Source organism: Artemia franciscana, chromosome 3 (genome assembly GCF_032884065.1).
Source record: "Artemia franciscana chromosome 3, ASM3288406v1, whole genome shotgun sequence".
Lineage (NCBI taxonomy): Eukaryota > Metazoa > Arthropoda > Branchiopoda > Anostraca > Artemiidae > Artemia > Artemia franciscana.
This window is the reverse complement of record NC_088865.1, coordinates 35,972,202-35,998,074: the sequence shown is the minus strand read 5'-3', so window position 1 is coordinate 35,998,074 and position 25,873 is coordinate 35,972,202. Positions and strand designations below refer to the sequence as shown.

Sequence of the window (25,873 nt, the reverse complement as noted above, 5' to 3'; positions counted from 1 at the left end):
CTAAGTGAAGCTGTCCACGTGATCAATCTTTTCGTTACCCAACGTCAACTTTTCATCTTCACTTACTCCTATCCTTTTCGACTTAGTCTTCTTAACATCAATTTTCGAACCTATTCTAGCAACCTGAACTCGCAAAACCTCTAAAAGCTCATACATTTTGCTCACACTTTCATCTAGGATGCTTAAATCATCAGCAGAATCTAAGTCCAGGAGAGTTTTTCCTCCCCATTTGATTCCCTCAAAATGTCTATCAAAATGATCCAAATAAAGGGGGATAGAACACAACTCTGCTTAACTCCTGAATTAATACAAAACCAGCTGCTAACCACATTTCTGACCTTAACCATAGCAGCGTAATTCTCGTATATAGCACTAATCACTTTAATGTATTTGTCTGGTATAACATTCAAGGATAGAACCTTTTCTTAAGCTTTTCCGTCAACAGAACTGCTCATAATCTATAAAACTGATTACCAAAGGTGTTTGACAACTGTCAAACACTTTTTTTGTTTCTTTAGACCAGGGCACTCTGTATAGAAGGAGTTATCGTAAGAACTTCGACAAAAGATTAGTCGATTGGAAAGTGAGATGGCTTGTACCGTTTTTAATAGTCGAAAGTGATTCAAGCGCAACAACCCCTCCCACCGTGAACACCATTTCCCCAAACACATCCAATCAAAATGTTAAGAGAGCCGTTTTTGTTCAGCGTAGTTGAAAGGTCCAGAAATTGGGTCTTAAGGAAGAACCCCCCCCCACAGTCGTCTGGGCAATGGCTGTAATTTATGCCCTGGGGACATATAATGTTCTTATAGAAAGGTTGGTCGTATAAACTTCGAGGGGGCTAATTGGATTGGTAATTCAAAGTTCTAGTGCCCTTTTAAAGAGTCAAAGTGATCTGAGGTCAGCACCTCTCCCCCCGCATATTGTAGTTTCCTAAAAAATCACCCAATAGAAATTTTAAAATAGCCGTTTTATTCAAAATTGTCCAAAGATCGTTTAACAAAGCTTTTGAGGTTGAAACAAAACCCACGGAGCCTGGGGGCAAAGGTTGTACCCCGGGGGCATTTAAGGTTCTTATGGTAAGAATGGCTCTATAAACTTTATAGGAGGCTCATTTGGTTGAAAATTGGAAGTTCTATTTCCCTTTTAATTGTCAAAAGTGATTTAGGGCAACTAGCCCACCTCCCTACTACCCCTCTATTTACCATACGTATGTAATTGAAATTGTGAGGTAGCCATTTTGTTCAAAATAGTCCAAAGAACATATAACAATGCCTCCAGGGTTAACACAACCCCCCAGAGCCCTGGAAAAAGGGTTGTAAGTTATGCCCTGGGAGCATATTGAGTTTTTATGGAATGGATGATGGTATAAACTTCACATGGGGCTCATTTGATTTGAAATTGGAAGTTATAGTGCCCTTTTTAAGAGTCGAAAGGGATTTGAGAGCAGCCAGCTTTCCCCAACTCCCATCATGTCCGTAAAGACATCCAATTAAAATTTTGAGATAACCCTTTGTTCAGCGTGAGGCAAACCCTTGCCTCAGGGCAAGGGTTCTTAAGCTATGTTCTGGAGGTATATAAGGTTTTTAATAGAAAGAGTGCTCGTATATACTTTCGAGGGGGCTCATTGAATTGGTAAGCGGAAGTTCTGATGCCGTTTTAAGAATCAAGGTGATCAGAGGGCAGCTACTCCCCCAGAAGTCATGTTTTCCCGAAATGCACCAAACAGAACTTTTGAGATAGCCAGTCTATTCAAAATAGTCCAAAGATCAGATAAGAAGGCTTTGAGGTTGATACAAACCATCAGAGCCTTGAGGCAAGGGTTGTAAGTTATACCCATGGGACATTTAAAATTTTTATGGAAGGGATGGTTGTATAAGCTTTAGAGGTGGCTCATTTAGTCGAAAATTGCAAGTTCTAGTTTTCTATTAAGAGTCAAAAGTGACGGAGAGCAACTAGTCCCCCTCCCCAAATTACCGCTTTTTTCACCAAACGCATCTAATTGAAACTGTGATAAAGCCATTTTGTTTCAAATAGTCTTAAGAACATATAAAAATATTTCATGGGTTGACACCCCCCCAGAGCCCTGGAGTAAGGGCTGTAATTATGTCCTGGGGGCATATAAGATTTATAAGACGAATCTCTGTTCGTCTTAAGTATTAATGTCACTCCTTATTTTAAGTTATTTTTTTTATTTAATTTCTGAACGTTTTTCAACTAATGCAGGTTCGAATTTGGCTCACCGTACATGAACAATTAAGTTGAAATTTGCATATTAATTTTGGAAAAGTTTCCCCTCGTGTAAAATTTCCTCTGGAAAGTTCTCCTCCACAAAATACCCTCCCAATGTGAAAATCTCACTGTAAAAACACAAAATTATTTATTATATGTATCATACAATGTCGCGAAATGTGGCTCCCTCTCCATGGTAAATTTCTTCCCTTCCCGGAAAATCCCTCCATGTATAATTCTTCCCTCATAAAATAGCCCCTCACCTGGAAAATTCTCCTCAGATAATTACATTCTAGCTCTAAATTGCCCCTGGAAAATTTCTTTTCGACGATTCCATCTGAAAACTTTTTCTTAGCCCACTTTTATCTAAAAGAGACTTTAATTTCTGACTATTTTTAAGATCATGACGGAAATCCCCCTCCGTGGAAAATTCTTCTCACAAATACCCCACCACCCAGTAAAAAGGTACTCCCGCATAAAATTTCTTCTGGGAATTCAACCTGTGGAAAACTCCCCCATGGAGGATCTCTCCCTTGGAAAATTCCCCCCACCTATGGAAAGATACTCCAGAAAACTCCAGCCCGGTAAATATTTCCCCTGGACAATTCTCCTTATTATCTCCAGTAAGACAAATTAAAAGGATTTGGTGTAGGAATCTTGGCATTTTCCCCCAGGGTAACATTACCCTTGGAAAGTTCATTCCCTTGGAACTTCCCTCTACACGGAAAATTATCCCCGTAGAAAATTTCCCTGCAGAAAATTCTCGCCCCTCCTCAGAAAATGTCTGTATACTTCCCAATTAGAAATACTATATGTAAACAATGGGCAAATTGTCTGACTTACAAGCCTTTCCACAGTGGCTGTGGGGATTACATTATCCTCAAAAACATAGTTACCGGACTTTCAAATTATGCTGAACAAAATCTCAGAATTATGGCATATTATCAGGCTATCTGAGAATTATGATCGGACGACTTTTAGGAAATAAATGGATAGGAGGGGAGCCAGTTGCCCTCTTATCTTTTTGGTCACTTAAAAAGGGTACTAGAATTTTTAATACGTATTCATGATCTATCTTTTGCCAAAAACCAAAAATCCTACATTTGTGTAGATGGAAGCTTGAAACTTCTACAATAGGATTCTCGGATAAGTTGAATCTGATTGTTTCATTTTCATTAAGCTTCCTTGACTTTTAGAAGATGTTTCCTTTCCTTTTTCGAAAATCAGGAAAATTTTCTCGGGCTCGTAGCTTTTGATGCGTAACACTAAACTTAATGAATGCTGTATATTTGAAAAAACATAATAGGCCAATTCTTCTGATAAAGCTATTGATGTTAAAATTCCGGTTTTTAGAGTTACGGTTACTATTGAGTCACATCACTCCTTACCTACAGTTCGTTACCACGAACTATTTGATATAAATAAGGCTAATATGTAACCAGCATTAAAACAGGAAAATCACGCTACATGCAGGCTGCAGGCTACAAAACAGGAAACAGCAAATCAGGTATTTCAAGATTTTTGAAGTTACTTGTTATAAATATGAGGCTAAAATGACAAAATGAGCCCCCTGATGCAAAAGACAGTATGCTGTCCGCATATTTTACAAATACTTCCAGTTTCCCCTACAGTACGTAAGATCAATTTTTTTTTTTTTTTTTTTTTTTTTTTTTTTTTTTTTTTTTTTTACTACAAATCGGGAACAAATATTGCAAAGAATCAATCTAAAATCAGAACACTTATTTATTTATTTACCAACAGCTCATCGTAGTACAAGCTCATTTAATTGCAAATATGAGGCCACGATTGCAGTAGGCCAACATTTGATCTACGATTGCAGTAGGCCAATATTTGATCTAGATATAACGAAGTATGTAGCATATATTTAATTGATGATATTACAAAGCAAATAAATCCTAGTTTCGAGAAAAATTTCTTTCAGAATGAAATTTCTGTCTTGCCAAGAAATAAGGTCAATTCGAAATAGGTCATTTTTTGCATCAGCCTCCAAATTCAAGGAAAAACGCCGAATCTTAACTTGGAATAGCCAACAGAGAATGATTATTTGCTGAGTAAAGTGACCTAAGTTGATATAAGGCGTTTTACCTTGAACACTGTAAAATTTTTAATGTGCTAGAGCGCTTCAGTCACACGAAACTTGACGGTTTCCATAGAAAGTGATACAGGAGGCCATCTAGCATTAAATCCCGTCATTCATGCCAAACCACCCTATCTCAACTAAGGGTGCTTTGTTTTGTTTCCAGCAAAGTCGCAAGTGCCCCCCTCCCCCAAACTTGAACTGACAGTACTTGTATTGTAGCATTTGTTTTCAGTTTTTCTTTAAATTAATTCTTCGGAAATATCTTTTTGCCCAAACAATTAAGAACTTATTCATAAGTAGTTTTTGGCGTGAAGTAGTTTTTGGCGTGAACAAAACGAAAACATAAGTATCTATTTATTAAACCCAAACTTTAGCCAGGTAACAAGTTTAGGCATAGTTAACTATAATATGTGTAAAATCTTGTGTATAATCATGATCGCATGATGCTGGCATTCTTTGGCTGTTCAAACGTTAAATATAATTATCAATAACTTCTCTGTTCTTGGATTTGTTCAGACCTGTTGGTGAAAAAATTTATTTGCAATTTTTCCACTACTCATCTCAACAGACGATTTTTGTAAGTAAGCTTTGCAATAAAGTCAATTCGTGCTCATCTTTTGGCTAGGCAACAACGATGCTGCTACCTATGTATTTCAGTGTCTGCCCTATATTGAGAGGGCAGGATCTCTCGAAGTCGAAGATTGTTTTAACTCTAAAAGTTGTTCAATTCTTGGAGCAACAAGTACAAAAACAAATGAAATCCACAAAAAGAACTAGAAATGTTTCATGCGGATTAAAACAATAAATAAAAATTTGCCACCAATTTAAACCGATACTTAGGGATAGAAATACAAGGATGAACGTATAGGGTGTCAGCAATTGTCGGTGTTTCATTTCCCAAGTTGTTTTTTATAGAACAGGTAGCAAACCTGTTTCCCAGCATTGAGACTACTGGGATTGAGCCCCAAGCCTCGTCGGGGAGGCAAACCAAACGGTTTCAGGGGGAGTAAGCCGACCGGATTTTGTATTGAGGGGAGCAAAGGCATAGCCACATAAAGGTTTTGTATATTCACCTGTTGTCTGTCATGGCAGTGGGCATAGGAGACGGTAAAAAAGTTACTACTGTCCCTTCTTAGAATTAATAGATGACTAGTATTTGTTTTTATACACTAGTATTGTTCCTTACATAACTAGATAAGAACAAGTTTTTTTTTTTAATTGGAAGTAGAAAGCTGCATTAAAACTGAAAAAGTAAAGAAATTATTCTGTATATGAGGGTGGCTGTCACCAGGGCTGTAGCTACAATATTTTTTGTTGGAGGTGCAAGATGGAGTGTTTTTGAAGTTGGTGCTAATCAAGCTGTAATGATGAATAGTAGTAATTTAGCAAACACGGTTCTTGGTGAATTTAAAAATATTACGCAATACGTTATAAACAATAAAAAACATGAGTCAATCATAAATATAAGTGCTGGTTCTTGGCTTTTACTTAAATTGTCAGCAGTGAGCTGCTGCAGACAACAGTAGTATACCATAAACAAGCTTTCGGGTGGGCGAAGGTGAATGTATCTTCTCTCTACTTCCTCCAGATCCCATGCCCAGCACAGGATGTTCAGCTTCATAATTGAACCAATCTCTATTCTAATTATATAAAAAAAACAAGTTTTTTTTAACTAAAAGTAAGGAGCGACATTAAAACTTAAAACGCACAGAAATTACTTCGTATATGAAAGAGGCTGCTTCCTCATCAGCGCCCCGTTCTTTACGCTAAAGTTTGACTCTTTCTCTCAATTCTTCTTTTTAAAACAGTAAAAACTTTAGCGTAAAGAGCGGGGCGTTGATGAGGAAGCAGCCTCTTTCATATACGAAGTAATTTCTGTGCGTTTTAAGTTTTAATGTCGCTCCTTACTTTCAGTTAAAAAAACTTGTTTTTTTTATTTAATTTCTGAACGTTTTTGAATCAATGCATGTTTTGATTTTGGCTCTCCGTAGAGGAATAATCAAAACGAAATTTGCATATTTTTTTTTTTGGCTAAATGGCTTTCTCATAATTTTGATCGAATGATTTTGGGAAAAAAAGAGCGGGGGACGAAGCCAAGTTGCCCCCCGATTTTTTTGTTAATTAAAAAGGCAAATAGAACTTCTAATTTTTTACGAATCTTTTTATTGGTAAAAGACTTACGTAACTTATAAATTAGCTTACATAAAGAACTTTTGTATTCTCATGTTTTTATTACATATATGAGGGGATTCGCCCCATCGTCAGTACCTCGCTCTTTACACTAAAGCTTAAGTTTTATCCCAATTCATTAAGAATGACCCCTGAATCACAAAAGCCGTAGAATTAATAGTTGAAATTACTAAAAATACTTTAGCGTAAAGAGCGAGGTATTAGAAGGAGGTGAGCCCCTCATATGGGTAATAATTTCTGTTTGTTTTAAGTTTTATTGCTGTTACTTACTTCCAGCTGAAAAAGCTTTTTCACATTTATTTTTTAATTGTTTTTTTTAATAATGCTAGTAAATCCTGCTCTCCCTTCATGGAAATTTTCTTCTCCCATGACAAATTCTCGATGGAAAGTTCCCCCAGTATTTCCCCCTCTTCTCAACCCCTCCCCACAACCAAAAAAATCCTCTGAAAACGCCTGGATACTTCCCAATAACCATTACTATATGTAAGCACAGGTCAAAGTTTGTAACTTGTTGCCCCTCCCACGGAGACTGTGGGGGAGTAAGTCGTCCCCAAAGACATAGTTATAAGGTTTTTCGACTACGCTGAATAAAATGGCTATCTCAGAATTTTGATCTGTTGACTTTGGTAAAATAATTAGCGTGGGAGGGGGCCTAGGTGCCCTCCAGTTTTTTTGGTCACTTAAAAAGGGCACTAAAACTTTTCATTTCCGTTAGAATGAGCCCTCTTGCAACATTATAGGACAACTGGGTCGATAAGATCACCCCTGGGAAAAAAAAAAAAAAAAAACAAAAAAACAAATAAACACGCATCCGTGATCTGCCTTCTGGCAAAAAATGCAAAATTCCACATTTTTGTAGATAGGAGCTTGAAACTACAGTAGGGTTCTCTGATACGCTGAATCGGATGGTGTGATTTTTGTTAAGATTCTATGACTTTTAGGGGGTGTTTCCCCCTATTTTCTAAAATAACGCAAATTTTCTCAGGCTCGTAACTTTTGATGGGTAAGACTAAACTCGATGACACTTATATATTTAAAACCAGCATTAAAATGCAATTCTTTTGATGTAGCTATTGGTATCAAAATTCCATTTTTTAGAGTTTTGATTACTATTGAGCCGGGTCGCTCCTTACTACAGTTCGTTACCACGAACTGTTTGATAGCCCTGGGTATCGCGCTATTCAATTGCTCATAATTTTGAATAGATTTCGATTCTATAAGATTTAATTTATTGTAGAAACTTTTTACATATGTAATTGATTGATTATTTTATGATCTTTTATTAAACAGATTTTTGTGGGTTCACCGATTTATATCAATAAATAGCATTGATATCAGCTGGCCACATAAAGCCAAAACAAAAATCATAGGCTGCGCAAAAGTGCCGTCTAAGCAAAAATTCAAGGTAAGTCAAAGCATTACCAAAGACTGAGGAACATTATATTGGACATATTCCCACATTCAAATAGCACCCGTATTTCAAATTTGAAAGTTTTTGAAAAATAAAGTTAGAGTGATTGAGTTATCCGTTGGGCTTTGTTTGACAAAGAACATCTAGAAAATCTGAATAAACCTTGGCTTCATTGCGGCAGAAACCTTAAATTAAATGAAAATAGCCATGAATGCCAATTGGAAGGAAAAATTTACTGTTAGAGTTTTAATATTACCTTCCCCTTTGCACCCTTGTTTAAAGAAGAATGAATTCTATAAAAATTACGCAAAAGCTTTTTTGTGTAAATCAGGGTATAAGGGTATGCATTTCTGGAGGTGTTTACACTGAATATCGTTTTGCTTAATGATAAAACTGATAAAGCTAGAAAAAGAAATTAGTTTGGTACCGCTTATACATGCACGCAAAATTTCTAAATTATAAGAAAAATATTCCTTGAGCGGATCCCCCTCTACCAAATTCCATGACCAAACCACCACCGATTTGACTTATCAAGTTATGATACGAACATCATTATAAGAAGGACTAATTCTTATTTTTTTTTTTCTCAAACATTCCTTTTTTATTCAGGAAATTATATTCACTGTATATCTACCTTCTTATTCTTCAATGATTCCATTTCTAAACTATTTGCATATTTAGAGGGTACATTTTCATTTTTACTTTTGAAAGTTTTAAAGCAAGAGAATCTAATCTTGAAATGAGAGATTTTAGCAAGTAAAGGCCCCTTAAATATCAGAGAACAAAATTGACCTGAGGAAATGTGGCAAAACAAGCTCACATTTTCGTTAAATGAAAAGTTTTCAGAGGCATTATATTTGGAAAAATATTACTGAGAAGCATATTATGAAGTATACCCCTATTTTTTTTCGTTTTCCTTACGTTGAAAATAAGCATGGATTAATTAAAAAAAATTATCTAGTCAAAGTAAAGAGAAAATTTGAAACTTAAAACAAGCTTTTAAACAATTTTAAAGCTAGTTAATAAATTATATTATTTTCTAAATTATCGTGGGGTAGCTGCCCACGCCCCTCAACGACGCCACTGGCTGTCATCCCTTGAGCCCATCTTGCTATGGCGAAGTTTGGCTAGTGCTTTCCAAAGAGCATTTTATCGAGCAAAACACACATCCAAATGGTATCTGTAGCCGTTTTTTTACAGATTAAATAAAAAAATATTTAACTGCATTTAAGGAGCGACATTAAAACTTAAAACGAACAGAAATTGTTCCGTATATGAAAGGGGCTGTCCCCGCCTCAACGCCTCGCTCTTTGCGCTAAAGTTCGGCTCTTTCTCAGAACTCTACTTTTTAAAACGAAAGAAAACTTTAGCGCAAGGAGCAATGCGTTGAGGAGGGGCCAACCCCTTTCATATACAGAATAATTTATATACTAAGCCGGCTCAATAGTATGTGAAACTCTAGAAAACGGAATTTTGATACTAATAGATACATCAAAAGAATCAATTTTTATGCTAATTTTAAATATATAAGTTTCATTAAATTTAGTCTAACTCATCAAAAGTTACGAGCCTGAGAAAATATACTTTATTTTGGAAAATAGCGGGAAATACTCCTTAGAAGTCGTAGAATTGCAATCGTACCGTTGCATTCAGCGTATCAGACAACCCTACTGTAGAAGTTTCAAGCTCCTATCTACAAAAATGTGGAACTTCGTATTTTTTGCCAGAAGACCGATCACGGGTCCGTGTTTATTATTTTTTTTTTCAGGGGTGATCGTATCGACCAAGTGGTCCTAGAATGTCATGAGAGGGCTCATTCTAACGGAGATTAAAAGTTCTAGTGCCATTTTTAACTCACCAAAAATTGGAGGGCATCTAGGCCCCAGCCTACGCTCAAATTTTTTCCCAATTTCAATGGATCAAAATTTTGAGATAGCCATTTTGATCAGCATAGTTAAAAAACATAATAACTGTGTCTTTGGGGAGGACTTACTCCCCTACAGTCCCCGGAGAAGGGCTGCAAGTTACAAACTTTGACCAGTGTTCACATACAGCAATGGTTATTGGGAAGTGTACAGACGTTTTCAGGGGAACTTTTCGGTTAGGGAGAGGGAGGGCTGAGGGAAGGGGGCTACGTGGGAGGATCTTTTTTTGGAAAAATTTGTCATGGGCAAAGAGAAAATTCATGAAGGAGGCGCAGGATTTTCTAGCATTATTAAAAAAAAACAATGAAAAAATAAATATGAAAAAAAAATTCAACTGAAAGCAAGGAGCAGCATTAAAACTTAAAACGAACAGAGATCATTACTTATATGAGGGGTTCATCTCCTCCTAAATACCTCGCTCTTTACTCTAAACTATTTTTAGTAATTTCAACTATTGATTCTATGGTCTTTGTGATTCAGGGGCCATTCTTAGACAGTTGGGACAAGATTTAAGCTTTAGTGTAAAGAGCGAGGTATTAACGGGTGGGGGGGCAAACCCCCCATATAAATAGTAAAAACATACGAATATAGAAGTTCGTTACGTAAGTTAATTCGTAAGTTACTTATATTTTTTATTAATAAAAACGTTCTTTAAGAATTAAAAGTTCTAGTTGCCTTTTTAAGAAACCAAAAAATTGGAGGGAAACTGAGCCTTCTCCCACCCGTTTTTCTCAAAATTGTCCTATCAAAACTAAGAGAAAGCCATTTAGCCAAAAAAATTAATATGCAAATGTCTTTTTAATCATTCATTTGTGGAGAGCCAAAATCAAACATGCATTAATTCAAAAACTTTCACAAATGACATAAAAAAACAAGTTTTTTTTTTTAACTGAAAGTAAGGAGCAACGTTAAAACTTAAAACGAACAGAAATTACTCCGTGTATGAAAGGGGGTGTTCCCTCCTCAACGCCCCGCTCTTAACACTAATTTTTTCTTACTGTTTTATAAAGTAGAATTGAGAGAAAGAGTCAAACCTAAGCATAAAGAGCGGGGCGTTGAGGAGGGAACACCCCCTTTCATACACGGAATAATTTCTGTTTGTTTTAAGTCTTAGTGTCGCTCCTTACTTTCAGTTAAAAAAACTTGTTTTCTTATGTTGTAAGTCTTAATGTCGATCCTTGCAGTTATATTTTTTTCAATTTTTTTTTTATTTAATACCATACAAGAATAGGACCTTCGCTAAAGCTCTTCTATCAGCTGAATAAAACGCTTGCTCAGAATCTAAAAGACAGAGGACTAAAGGGGTTTGATGACTCAGGCGGTTCTCAATTATTATGTTAATGTTTGGTCGACACATCTACCCTTCTTAAAACCACACTGTTTTTCTCTTAAAGTTTTATCTATAGCATCTCTCAGTCTAGAAAGTATCATATTACTAAGTAATTTGCTATCTACGGAGACCATACTATTACCTGTATAATTACCACACTCACTTTTATCACCTTTCTTGTGTATGGGGATAAATAACAGTTTGCCTAAAAATGCTAAGTACTTCTCCTTTTTTCAAAAATCATATTCATAATCTTCAGTAACTAATTTCTAAACTCACAACTACCATATTTAAAGAAATCATTATCAGCACCTGGAGCCTTATTATTTTTTAATTCTTTTAGTACTGTCACTAATTCTTCCTCAAAAACTCGATCTTCCTTCGCATCTAAGGTGTCATAATTTTTTTTCATGTTCCTCTATATTTTTTCCTGTAACTCTATCCCGGTTTACCACATTCTCAAATTGTTCTGCCCATTTTTTTTTTAACTCTTTCCTTCTCACTAATTGTGGCCCTTTTCCTATCTTTAACTGGGACAAGTTCAGATTGACTATTTTCTCTCAATTTATTAACATGCCAGTACAACATTTTACTATTATGCCGTCTGGCTGCATCTTCTAGGTCTTTGGCAATTTTTTCATTAATTCACATTTTAATGCTTTCTTGACTGACGTTACATTCCTCTTATCTTCTTTTGATGTATGACTCAAATAATTCTTGTACATGCTTCTCCTTCTCTCATTTTGAAATTAAGCGTTTTCACTAATTTACCTAGATGCTTTTGTAACTTTTTCCCTGAAGACATCAGCGACTTCACAAACTATTTTCTTGAAATTATTCCATCCATCTGCAACATTGTCAAATTTTAAACTCTCTAGTTTAGTCAACTGTTCTGGAAAGTTTCTCTTAACTTCTCATCCTAGAGTCTACCCACCAAAATCACTACCATTTACAAAATTTGTTTTTTTATTATCACCCCCACCCCTCTCCGAAAAATATTCCTGTGTCTGTGCCTGTTACAGAAATATTATCTCTCTTGGTGGAATGAATTTATCTGTATATTTACTAGTCTTGTAAACCGTGTGTACACAAATAGTTTTGTCTGAAAAGTGCAATTTAATTATTTGGCGTTTTGTTAAGCGGGATGCATTATCTAGTCGCAACCCTTTTTTTAATAATAAAAATAAATATAAAAAATAGAGATAAAAATAACATATTTATCTAGAGAAAATTAATGGAAATTTTTTTAACTTTCAAAGAAAGAACTTTTTTTTAATTTCTCGTTTATTAAAGTTACTATAATTTATTGTTAGTATTTTCAGTATAAATAAATCAAATGTTTTTTTTCTTCCCTTAAGGTTCCGATATTGGCAATAAAGCTTCTTGATATATGAATTTCGGTTACATTAGTATTATGCGTTCGTTTAAAAGTATTTGCATTTCTATGAGTTTAGTCCCTTACAGACTAAATGACAATTAACCTCTACAACCCTTTGAAACCTCTCCTGAAGACTCGGACAACTAGCCGTTTGTAACTGGGCCCGTGCTCTTTGGGATCTAAGAATTGAGGTAGCTGTTTGCTATTTTCAGGACCCAAAGGCAGCTGAAGTTGGCATAGCAGCTTGCTAATTCCGGTATCTTAGAAGATCCACTGAAGTTGATTTCGGTTCTAACAATTTTTTATATGGTTTCTTAGGAGTGGGGCGAAAATTTTTCCTTCATTTTTAATCGGTAACCACACTTACTTTGTAGCACAGATAATCTAAAGGCCTCTAGAAGAACCAAGGAGAGGTAGTCTTGCAGTGTCTGTGGGGTAGTTTTGGAGCAGTAGAAAACCCCTCCAACAGCTATAACATAAGAAGAAGGTATAATTATCATGGTAACCTTGGTTAGTCATTATAATGGTCATGGAATTAACATGGCCATGTTATTTAATATAGGTCATGGTTATAGGCCAACATATTGGTCATAATGACCATTATAACATAATGATCATGGACATTAGTGAGCTCATTTATAGAAAAGAGCAATGCGTAGCGAATTTATGACGCATTTATAGATGCAGATATTGAGCCAGACGTAACGGATTTAGATGACTAGGACATGTTATGTGGATGAAGGATGACTGATCACCAAAGACGTCTTTTTGGCCATCCATCTAGGGTAAAACAAAAAGCAAGTCCCCGAAATAGGTGAGAAGAGGTTGTAAGAAAAGATTTATAGGAAATAAAAACTTGAGAGGGTGTAAAAAGAAAAGCTTTGGATACGTTGAGATGGAGGAGAATTGTACGCAGCTGGCTTGACTTCAGGTGGCTTTTCGTTGCAGTCAGTTGTTAGTAGTAGCAGTAGCAGATTTATGACGTAATTTGACATAGCAGTGTGTGGTCGCTTAATTTGAAAGAGGTTGTATTTAGTGCTGAATTCATGTCTCTTATGACGTGCCTGTTGTTTTTTATTTACTGGCTAAGGATTTTTATAGTTCTTTTTCCTTCGTTCAATCTTCTTGTTTTCAGCAAACTTTGCCGGGTTTTCTTTATTTAGAATTTCGATATCATGGTTACGATTCACGATCTATTTCCACTTTAAGAAAAAGTTATAATAGGTGATTGATCACCAATGTCCGTAGAATTCAGATTGGTTTACCGTTATAATGCTATTTCAGACAAGGGGTCCTAATTTGAAAGGATCAGGGTAGGGGCAATTGCTAACTAGATTGTGAAAGCTACCTTTTTTGGGTATTATATTGAAAATATGGGGAACCAATCCTCTCCCCCCTCCCACTCCTTAGATTTTGAAAATTGGCTAACCTTTTTTGTTTCTTTATGCTAAAATATTGATGCTCCCCCGCCTACATTTTAATGAATTTTGTGCCCCTGTCTCAAACTAAAATTTAGCCAGTAATATTTGCTACTGGTAATTTTTTGACAAACTTGAAAAGCAGGTTTTTGTTTTAACAAATCTGTTTTTATGTGTGTGAAAAATAGGTTTGAAAAACTTGTTATGTTTTTGGGTTTTTGGTTCCGTCCCCAAAAACAGGTTTTGGGGACGAGGATATATCTTTTGTTGGAAATGTTACTTTACAGGAGTAAATACGTCAAGTCACTAAGATTTTCCACAAAAAACATATCCAAAAACGGCCAAAAGAGCTGGGGGGGTGAAGGACCTCCATGATTTTATTAACCTTTTTAACTCTTTGTAATTGTGGACTCTTTTTAATGTAAATGTAGATTCCTTTTAACTTTGTAATTGTTGTTTTTAGTTCTTATTCATGCAATTGTTATTCTTGAAAAAAAAGAGGCCTACTCCAAGGCTGTTTCTATAGTATTTATCAGCTAATTTGGTATTATTCTATCCTTTGCCTTGTAAGGTGCGGTCGTGTTCCAATTGTTTGCTATATGTACTATTTATGTTAGTCAATTGAAATAAAATTTTCTTTGAATTTATTTATGTTCTGTATATTAGATTAAAGCCCACTATCCCATGTGACTTTTCTTTGCTTTGTTCCTAAATGCCATTTAATCTATTTTTTATGTAGTTGATTAATGCTATCGTAATTACCGAATAAATAACTAATTATTCAAAATGATATATTACGGTGGAATGTTTATATTATTTATTTTCGACAGTAATTTGAGCTCTGAGAAGTTCTGTAGCGTCGATAAATGTTAAAAATATTTATATGAATTTTAGAAATAGCTACGTTGCTCTAACTAAATCTTCTGTAAATTTACGTTCGGTCAAACTTGCTCGTTAATTCTTTGATTGGGTCAAATAAATGAGCATTGCTAGGTGTGGAAAGCCTCGTAGTGTTTAGCCTCAAGAAAAAGCTTTTGTGGAAAATTTAGTCTTTCCGGGGATTTGTCCACTCCTTTTTGGTTCGAATAAACCAAAACATATGGGTTTTAACTATTCTAGTTGAATTACAGTAAAGTTTCAAAATTATGCCAAATTTTTTTTTAATTTCAATTATTTTTTTAAATAGCCAAAACAAGACATCAATAAGATTTCAATTCTTGAAACATTGTGGAACATCCTTTCTTCCTTATTCCAATTGCCTCTGTCTTTGAGGATTCGATCTTAATGAATGTGGGGAAATTTTTTTTTGGAAAAATAAAAGAATTTAGGATTCTTTTCCCAAAGAATCAAATTATTTTGCTCTTTTTAACTTTTAATATTTAAAAAGGTCAAAAGATGATCTTAGAAAAACCCACGTCAAGACAAAATAATGGCGTAATTTGCCAGTCAATCTTGTCAATGACGTTTGATTAAGCATAGTTCCCTGAAGTTTCAACAGGCTGATGAAAAATACAAAAAAAAATAATAATAATAATAATTCTACTTCATCAAGAATGAAATTCACCCAATACGGGTTCATCCCTGTCAGTGAATTAGTTTGGATAAATTCTCCTATCTTGTCACTGTCTCCAGGAATTTCAGAATACTCGTTATAAGACATATCTTAAATAAAATGTTACAGTTTATGGCAAATAATGGAGAATGAAGCTGTTTTTTCTAAAATTAAAAAAACAAAACAAGTTTAACAAATAAAAGTAAGGAGCAACATCAAACCTCAAAACGATCAAACGTTATTCCGTCTATGAAGGAGTTGCCCACCTTACTCTTCACGCTAAAGTTTTGAGTACTTTTAAAAAAGCTTCCTATCCTGATTAAATGGCCCTCGTGTTTCAGGAGTCGTTCTAAAAAAAAACCGGGATACATAGTCATACTTTAACGTGAAGAGCAAGGTATTAAGGAGGGAACAACCCCTTCATATGCGAAGTAATTTCTGTTCGTTTTAAGTTTTAATGTTGCTCCATGCTTTCAGTTAAAAAACCTAGTTTTTTTTTGTTTAACTCTAGAACAGTCGTTCCCAAAGTACTAATGCAAAAAGTCAAACTTAACTGTTAAGAATGAAGAGATGAGGAAGTGACAGTCCCCTCATATACAGCCTAATTTATTATAGTTTGAGTCTTAATGACACTCTTTACTTTCGTCTGAAAAAATTTGTTTCTTGTTGTTATTATTTAACTTAGGTTTATCCTTAATGCCATAACCACGGCTAACCTAAATATGACGAAACGTACTGCTTTTTAAACCCGACTTTTAAACCAAATTTTAAGTTTTGCTGAAGAATATTCCGATAAAACAGCTCATTTAGTGTATTTAATTTCCAAAATAAAGATCAATTGTCTGATATGAACTTTCGTCTCCAACCAAGACGGGAACTTCTGTTCACACAATCCTCATATTGAATGCTCCATCCATTGGCGTAATTTTGTCAAAATCCGGGGTCAGGAGGGGTTATGTTGGAACCAATTTTCCCAAATGAAGTGAAAATGACAGTAAAAACTGAAAAATGTGCCATATCCTATCATAAAGACAAATATGTACTAAAGAAAACTGACCCGTTTCTGTGGATGCTTGAATTATGCAGGCTTTTCTTAGTTTTGACAAGATTTTGAATAAACAAATTTTCAGCTAGGGGAAAAACTGGGTTTTGGGGGACAAACTGGGGTATTTAGGGGCAAACTGGGGTCTGGGAGGGGCAGTTTCACCCCTGCCCCATAGCAAGTTATCCCCTGGCTTCATCCTTTTGGGTCAAAATTGTTGCTTTATACCACATAATGGCAGTAAACGCTACTTTTCCGTGCCATTACCTATAGTCTGCATCAAAGTTACGCTAAATGCTTTAATTCCTGTACCAGTAAGCCTTTTCTTAAATTTTTAGAATCATGGATTTTGATATGATTACCACTGAAAAAAAAATAGCGAGCATACATGCCTTCCTTTATTTGATAAAGTCTATCTGTAAAAAAAAATGGGAATTTTGCTTAATTCACGCTCCGTACCCGAATGATTATAGGGAGGGGGTCATGAAATTCGTGAACACGTAATTGTTTGAGCCTTTTACTATTTCCAAGGAAAGGCAACGTCAAAATTTCGATCCAATATCAAAGGATACTAGGGGGCAGGTAGTAAAAAGGATATAAATTAATTATTTATATACTAGTTAATTTATATACTAGTTCTTTCAATATCCGTTTGAATATTGACTCGCAAAAATACATCACAAAAATAAACTAACGGCATTAAAGCCCTCTTTAAAACAAAATTATGTGACTAAAGTCTCCCAATTTCTCTTTTTCTGTTCTGCATTCATTGTCTGTCGTAACGTTGCCAAACTATGCAGTATGCGTTACATAGGTAATCACAATTATTATTGAAATATTGGCCAGCAAAATGGCTTTTTCACATATATATGTATCTTAAATAAAGATACCATCAATAGAGAGTGTCATTAAGAAAGCAAACATTTATCAGAAAAACTAAGGATAATCGTTTCTGAAGTATAATTTATTATTTGTAACAAATAATTTATCATGTGTAATAAAAAAATTATTATTCGCAATAATTACTCAGTACAGAGACATAAATAATTGGGTATGTAATGTCGATAATTGAGCTTCTCAATTACATATTTTGATATACGAAAAGCGGGATTTCCCAATTTCCTTTTTTTAATTCAATGTTAACTTGTCATCGTTCAAAACCCGTTTATTGAAAAATTAGTATTCTATTGAAGTTTAACTTTAAATAATAATCAGTTATTCCTTTATAAAACACAACATATAACTAAAAATGAATCAGATTGAAAGGCAGCTAATATTTTAGATTCCTATGTTTAAATGTGTTTTGAAGTTCAGATTTAGTATTAGCAGTCAAGCAGTAAAAAGAACTGAACAATAAAAGAAAAAAAGGTCAAAATATGTCCTATAGACCCAGTTTTAGTTGATAGGCTAAGTTGAGGTGGTCAAAACATATTGAAAGAACATACATTATCATCATAAGCAGCTCAACCTGATTTTTTTTTTAAACTAAATTTTATATTCGACTTGCCTAACGCTCTTATAAGAGTCATTCCTTAAGAACACAATGTTTACATAATGTTTGATGTGGGTATATGTTTTAACATATCTACTTAAGTTTTAGTCAAATCCTCTTAGGCTATTAAACAGATATACATAACCGTGAATTAAACATAAAGACTTCTCACTCAGCCCTAAAAATTTTGTTTTTAGACATAAGTCCTATTTCCATTGAGGGAACAATGGACAGAAGTCCTTTGTTTTTTTCTCAAGTTTTTTTCCAAGTTCGAACAGAATTCAAATTTTTTTGTCGTATTCACAAGTGCTTCTTCTTATCCCTATTGCATTTGTTAGGGTGGCAATATAAACTGTGGCTTTCATTTGTTTATTTAACAAATTCCTAGAATTAACAAGTGTCTAATTGTGACGTAAACCCAATGCTAATTACAAACTATAGCATCGATACAGGGGAAAGACGGGGGAGGGCACAGGCAAAAAGTATCAGAGAATATCCAGGCATAGGGGGGCTTGTAGACGATTACGGTTTTGTGTTCTCAATCAAATATGCAAGAATAAGCATAGGCTAGTCTTTTATATTTTAATTGTGCCCTATGAATGGGCAAGAAACATTCTGTCACCTGAATATTCTTCAATTATAAGGTCCTTAATTCTTCATTTATTAATACTTAACAAATTTATAATTATAACAAAATTTGGACACAGACCTGAACTCAAGAAAGCATTGAGCCTTAGAAACATGGTTTTGGGCAAAAAAAAAAAAAAAAAAAAAATCAAGTGCCTCGATGCATAGAGCGAGATAGTAGGCTCGCGAAATGTGCAAACGTTGGTGCATGGTATTTAAGAGGCTGAGCACTCTGATTCTGGGCTATGATATTTTACTTGAAAGACCGTTAGTACGAACTTGAATTAACATTAAATAAAAAAAAAAGTTTTTTAATCTGCAATTAAGGAGCGACATTAAAACTTAAAAAAAAGGATATTATTCCGTATATGAAAGGGGTTGTACCCTCATCAACGCCTCGCTCTTAACGCTAAGGTTTTTTACTGTTTTAAAAAGTAGAGTTAAGAGAAAGAGTCAAACTTTAGCGTAAAGAGCGAGGCGTCAAGAAGGGCATAACCCCTTTCATATACGGAATAATTTCTGTTCGTTTTAAGTTTTTAATGTCGCTCCTTACTTGCAGTTAAAAAACTTGTTTTCTTTATTTAATTTCTGAACGTTTTTGAATTAATGCATGTTTTGATTATGGCTCACCGCACAGGAATAATTAAAACAAAATTTGCAAATTAATTTTTTTTTTTGGCTAAATGACTTTCTCATAGTTTTGATCGGACGATTTTGATAATAAAAAGGAATGTAGGAGGAGGCCTGGTTGCGCTCCAGTTTTTGGTTGCTTAAAAAGGCAACTAGAACTTTTTTTTACGAACGTTTTTATTTGTAATAAATATACGTAACTTACGAATTAAATTGCGTAACGAACTTCCATATTTGTGTATTTCTATTACGTATATGAGGGGGGGTTCACCCCCTCGTCAATACCTTACTCTTTAAACTAAAGCTTGAATTTTCTCCCAATTCTTTAAGAATGAATCACAAAGGCCGTATAATAAATAGGTTGAAGTTACTAAAAATACTTTAGCGTAAAGAGCGAGGTATTGTGGAGGAGACGGACCCCCTTATATGCGCAATAATGTCTTTTTGCTTTATGTTTTAATGCTGCTCCTTACTTCCAGCTGAAAAAACTTTTTTTTATTTATTTTCTCATTGTTTTTTAAAATAATGCTATAAGATCCTGTGCCCCCTTCATGGAAATTCTCTTCCCTTATGATATATTCCTCCTTGGAAATATCCTCTCACATAACCCTTGAAAAAAAAACGCATCCGTGAACTATCTTCTGGCAAAGAATACAAATAAAATTCCACATTTTTCTAGATAGGAGCTTTAAAATTCTACGGTTGTGCTCTCTGATACGCTGAATTTGATGGTGTGAATTTCTTTAAGATTCTATGACTTTTAGGGATGTTTTCTCTTATTTTCTAAAATAAGGCAAATTTTATCAGGCTCATAACTTTTGAATGGTAAGACTAAACTTGAAAAAACAAATATATTTAAAATCGGCATAAAAGTACAATTCTTTTGATGTGACTATTAATATCAAAATCCTGTTTTCTAGAGTTTCGGTTACTATTGAGCCGGGTCGCTCCTTACTACAGTTCGTTACCGCGAACTGTTTGATTAAGTACCGTTTGTGAAATATTTACTTCCGGTGTATGGCTTTTTCTAAATCTAGTAGTATAATGACGGGAATTGAGATAATTCAATGAAATATATATGCTGCATAACATATTTCATTTACTTTCAAGTTGTTTCGGAACTTGAGCCTTATTTTTGTAGTTATAGACTTCAAACCGCGTTATGATTTGGATGGTTATCTGATGCCACTCTAGACACCTCTCTAGATAATCCACGAACAATCACAAGTTCGACATGTTACAGCACGTGTATATCTACCAAATATTTCGTGGTAACGAACTGTAAGTAAGGAGCGATGTGGCTCAATAGTACCTGAAACACTAAGAAACAGAGTCTTGATAACAGTAGATACATAAAAAGAGTCAAATTTTGGTACTTATTTAAAATACAAAAACTCATCAAATTTAATTTACCCATCAAAAGTCACGAACCTTAAAAAATTCACCCGATCTTTGAAGTAGGGGGAAAAACCCTTAAAAAATCAATTGATCCTAATAAAAGTCACACCACCATATTCAGCATATTAGAAAACCCTATTGCAGAGGTTTCAAGCTCCTATATACAAAAATATAGAATTTTCTTCTTTTTTTTGTCACAAGAAAAATCACGGAGGCGTTGTTTATTTTTTTTCCCCTGGGGTGATCGTATCAAACCATTTGCCGTAAAAGATCGAGAGAGGCCTCATTTGATCTGAAATAAAAAGTTCTAGCGCACTTTTTAAGATGGAGGGCAGCTAGCCCCCTTCCCGTTCCCTCTTTTCCCAAAAGTCGCCGGATCAAAATTGTGAGATAGCCATTTTATTCAACATAGCCAAAGCACCTAATAACTATGACTTTTAGGATGACTTGGCCCCCACAGTCCCCAGGGGAGGGGCTGCAAGCTATGAACTTTGCCAATGGTTATATAGTATTGGTTATTGGGAAGTATACAGTCATTTTTCGTGGGGGTAGGGGCTCTAGAGGGAGGCTACGCTGAGGATCCTTGCATGGAGGAATTTTTCGTAGAGGAAGGGAATCTTCCATAGAGAGAAAGCCAAATTTCCCGGTATTATTTCAAAAACGATCAGAAATTAAACATAAAAAACGAGTTTTTTAGCTAGAAGTAAGGAGCGACATTAGAACTTAAAGTGAACAGAAATTATTATTTATATGAGGAGGTTCGCCCAGTGGCGCCATTTCAGAAAACCTTAGGGGGGGGCCAAAAATCGATTTTGGGCCCCCATCCAGCCTTAAAAATTTTAAAATTTTCGAACATGCCTTTAGGTACCGTACTACCTTTGGGGTTCATATTTTGCAGCTTATTTAGGGACCAAAAACAGTACCAAAATAGAACATTTACTGTATAAATCAGAAACTTACGTAGAGTTACTTCAGCAATGGATATCTCCTTTGCTTCATTTTTGCGAAGTCGTCGACAAGCTTCTCAAAATTGAGCTCCTTCACTGCAGCTTTCTCAGAGAATATAAGCAGCAAATGCGAAAGTCGCTCGTTTTCCATCGTTGTCCGGAGGTAGTCCTTCACAAAGGTCAACACAGAGAAAAAACGTTCATTTGAGCACGTTGTGAGCGGGAGTGTGAGGACTACCCTGACGACCTTAAGAAGCTCAGAATAAGCTTCTTTCAATCCTCCGAGTTGTTCGAAGACATCTAAAGCATTTGCCGGTTTCTGTGGAAGCTGCGACACAAATGCACGAGCTATTAAAGCTTGACACTTCAGCTGCATAGTATCGATTCCCGCCTGATCGAAGTATGTCGCGATCACAAAAAGTAAATCTGAGTCCATAAAATCTGTGGATTTGGGGTTAAGGCAACGTGTGGCTTCTAGCACTGGCAGTTGGACAGAAAAACGCTCTTCAAACTCATTTAACACTCTGTCCAAAACCTCGTAGAACTCTCTCCGCATTTTGTCTTCCGTTGTTGTGCTTTCGGAGTCAATGTTGTGCTTTCCAATTGTTGTTGTCGTCAAATAGTCTCTTAGTCTTCCGGATATCTTCTGAACTCGTTTTGATTTAACAGGTATGGCTGAAGAGAGAGCACTTGTTTCCGACAGATCAGCTCCGACATTAATGGCCATCTCTTTAGACTTGCCGTATAGGACACGAAAATACTCGTCATCACGCATTTTCCTCAGTTCGTTCTTTGTTGCACTGATCAAAGTGCAAGCTTCTGAGATGACCAGATCTGCTGCCTGTAGTTGTTCAGAAAGAGGGTTTATCACTGCAAGAACTTCGTGAATGACATGCAAACTGAATATGAAGGGAAACGACTCTAGCTGGTTCTTAAGGCCCGTAGCTTCTGCCGCTGCCTCCCTGTCAGAAGATTCTTGAACTACTGACAGAACTGCGAGTATGCAGTCATATCTAACCAGGATCTTAGCCACTGATCTATACCAGTAAGACCAACGTGTCACTACTGTCCTTTCAAGCGTTAGCACAGGCACATTGGCAGTTTTCTGGGCTTCGACGAACAACTGGTATCGAGTGTTGCTGTTGGAGACGAAACTGTAAACTGTTTGCAAAACTGAAAATACTGATGAAATTCTTTGTATTTTCTGCATACAATCGCCAATGACAAGGTTAAGTCTATGGGAATGACAGTGTGTGTACACCGCTTGTGGTGCTTTTTCCCGGAGACGGGCCTGTACTCCTGAAAAGTGTCCGCTCATTACACTGGCCCCGTCATAGCACTGTCCAACACACTTTGACCAGTCAAGGCCGATACCCTTTATTTCGTTGTAAATGAAGTCGGCCAAACTCTCAGCGTCAACCTTGCGCATGTGGTAGCAACCTATGGCCCTTTCTTTGATTTTCAGGTCATGAACATAGCGCACTAAGATCGCGAGTTGTTCCTTTTTCGAGAGGTCTTTTGTCTCGTCAACAAGAACGGCAAAATATTTTGCTTCTCTGACTTCTTTCGCGATAGAACTTTTGATTTCATTTCCTATGACCTCAATGTAGTCGTTTTGGTACTCGTGTGACATGTAATGGCCATAGGCCTTACGAGAGTTTTTCATCAAGTCAGGGTTGATTTCTGTTAAAAGATGTACTGTCTCTACGAAATTCCCTTGATTGGCACTAGACTCCCCTTCATCATGGCCACGAAACGCAAGACCTTGCCGTCCAAGTAATGCTGTAGTTTTTAGTAGAGCTTTTACGTACTGTCTATTCTCTGGTATTTCTTTTTCGCGTTCTTTGGAGAGGCATGACGCAACAGATTCGGCCGCCTCCGTCTCAATAGCTTTAAACTGAGTCAAAGAAATGGTACATGCTTTGTGTCGGTCGCTGTTTTCGTGCTGCCGTATCAGTTCAGAAATGTCTTTCCACTTTCTAAATCCTATATCAATGAATGCTCTAGCTCCATACCTTTCGCCTGATCTTAGCGAGGATCCACTGAAATGTCGGCAATTGAAACAGAACACCGAGTCCTGTTCTTTCGAATATTCGAGCCATGGGTATTTCAAGAAATAGGAGCTGTTAAATTTTCGTTTGCGATTCCCGATGGTAGTGGCGGGATAGTCAGTCAAAACTGGTTGGCAGGGGTTATCATACGGGTTCACGGACAAATCGGTGCTGATCGTTCTGGAAGCCATTTCCTCCGTTTGTGGTTCGCGCAGGTTTGTCTCCTCAGAAATGAGTCTCACGTCCAGGGTCTGCTCGTTTCTCGGTAAAACCTCGGTTGCCGATGGGTTGTCCCTTGACGTCCCAGCTTCACTATCCTACAGAGTAATCAAGTTTTAATTAAAAACAAATTAAAAGTGATGTCCCAGTTACTTCTTTTACCAGGACGTGAATTGTACATAATTAACATAGAAAACAACACAAAATTTAGAGCAAGCAACAACAAAAAACATAATCAATTCAACTACGAAGCTATAATCAATTAGTTCGTGGTAACGAACTTCAAGTAAAAAAGCGACACGGCTCAATAGTAACCGAAACTCTAAAACACGGAATTTTGATACCTATAGATGCATCAAAAGAATCAGATTTGTACGCTAATTTCAAATATATAAGTTGTATCAAATTTAGTTTTACCCATCAAAAGTTACGAGCCTGAGAAAATTTGTCTTATGTCCGAAAAAAGGGGAAAACACCCCCCCCCCCTGAAAGTAATATAACCTTAACAAAATTATCACCATTTAATTCAGCGCATCACTGAACTGTACTGCAGGAGTTTCAAGCTCCTATCTGCTAAAATGACGAATTTTGGATTTTCTTGCCAGAAGAAAGATCAAGGACGCGTGTTATTTTTTTTCCAGGGGTGATCGTATTGACCCAGTTGTCCTAGAATATCGCAAGAGGGCTCATTCAAAGGTAAATTAAAAGTTCTAGTGCCCTTTTTCAAATGAAAAAAATTTGGAGAGCAACTAGGCCCCATCCCACCCTCTTTTTACCCTAAGTCACCTGATCAAAATTTTGAAACAGCCATTTTGTTTAATATATTTAAAAATTTAATAAATATGTCTTTAAAGATGCCTTAATTGTCCAAAGTCTCTGGGGGAAGGTGTTCAATTTGTGGACTTTGCCCTTTTTTATAAATAGTTTTTTTTATAAATAGTATAGGTAATTGCGAAGTATACAAACATTTTCAGTTTTTTTCTGGTGGGGGGGCAGCTCGAGCAGAGGAGGTTATGTAGGAGGATCTTTCCATGGAGAAACTTTTCATAGGGGAGCTGAATTTTCGATCAAGGGGGCACTGGATTTCCAAGCATTATTAAAAAAAGAATAAGAAATTAAATGAAAAAAAAGTTTCTTCAACTCAAAGTAAGGAGCAGGATTGAAACTTAAAACGAAAAGAAATTATTACATATGAGAAGGTTCACCCTTTCGTCAATACCTCGCTCTTTACGCTAATTTTTTTTTTTAGTACAAAATTCCTATACAAAATTTCTTTATATATCTTGCTTTCTATTTACTGGCTCAATTTCACGCTTGGAAGTGTTAAGGGTAATTGTCCCAGTAAATTTTAACCAGGATTGTATTGTTCAGAGGATGTTTCAAGGGGGATTTCTCCGTGGAGGTGAAGCCAGACTTCCTGGCTTTATTTAAAAAATGATCAGAAATTAAATAGAAAAACAGTTTTTCAACTGAAATTAAGGAGCATTATTAAAACTTAAAAATAACAAGAATTATTACATATACGAGGGGGGTTGCCTCCTCCTCAACACTGCGCTCTTTATCCTAAAGTTTAAATTTTGTCCCAATTCTTTAAAAATGACTCCTCAAACACAAAGGGCGTTTTATTAAAACAGTAAGTAACTTTTTTACAAATGCTGAAAAACTTTAGCATGAAGAGAATGGTGTAGAGGAGGGGGAAGACCCCCTCCTCTATGGGGGCACTGTGGGGGACTTGGGGTGGATCCGGATTTCTGGCAATTCCGCGAGATCGGTACTTCCTGACGCAATAGGACAAAATTTAAAATGTGGTAGATTTACTTACAGTCGGTTTGAAAAACGAAGCCAATCGTCGTTGCATCTTTATTTCTTCTTCTTTCCTTTGGGCTTTTATTTTCCTTTTTTTTGCACCACTCGCACCGGATGAACTCAT

The 25,873-nt window shown here is 35.9% G+C and overlaps 1 protein-coding gene across 1 annotated transcript; it reads right to left on the bottom strand.

The window, feature by feature from the left end:
- LOC136025524 (zinc finger MYM-type protein 1-like) lies at positions 1-25,873 on the bottom strand. The gene is made up of 3 exons (XM_065701554.1): positions 25,766-25,873; positions 21,805-24,041; positions 1-247 (listed from the first exon to the last, which is right to left on the bottom strand). The coding sequence occupies exons 1-3, from the start codon at positions 25,871-25,873 to the stop codon at positions 1-3; spliced, it is 2,592 nt and encodes an 863-aa protein (XP_065557626.1).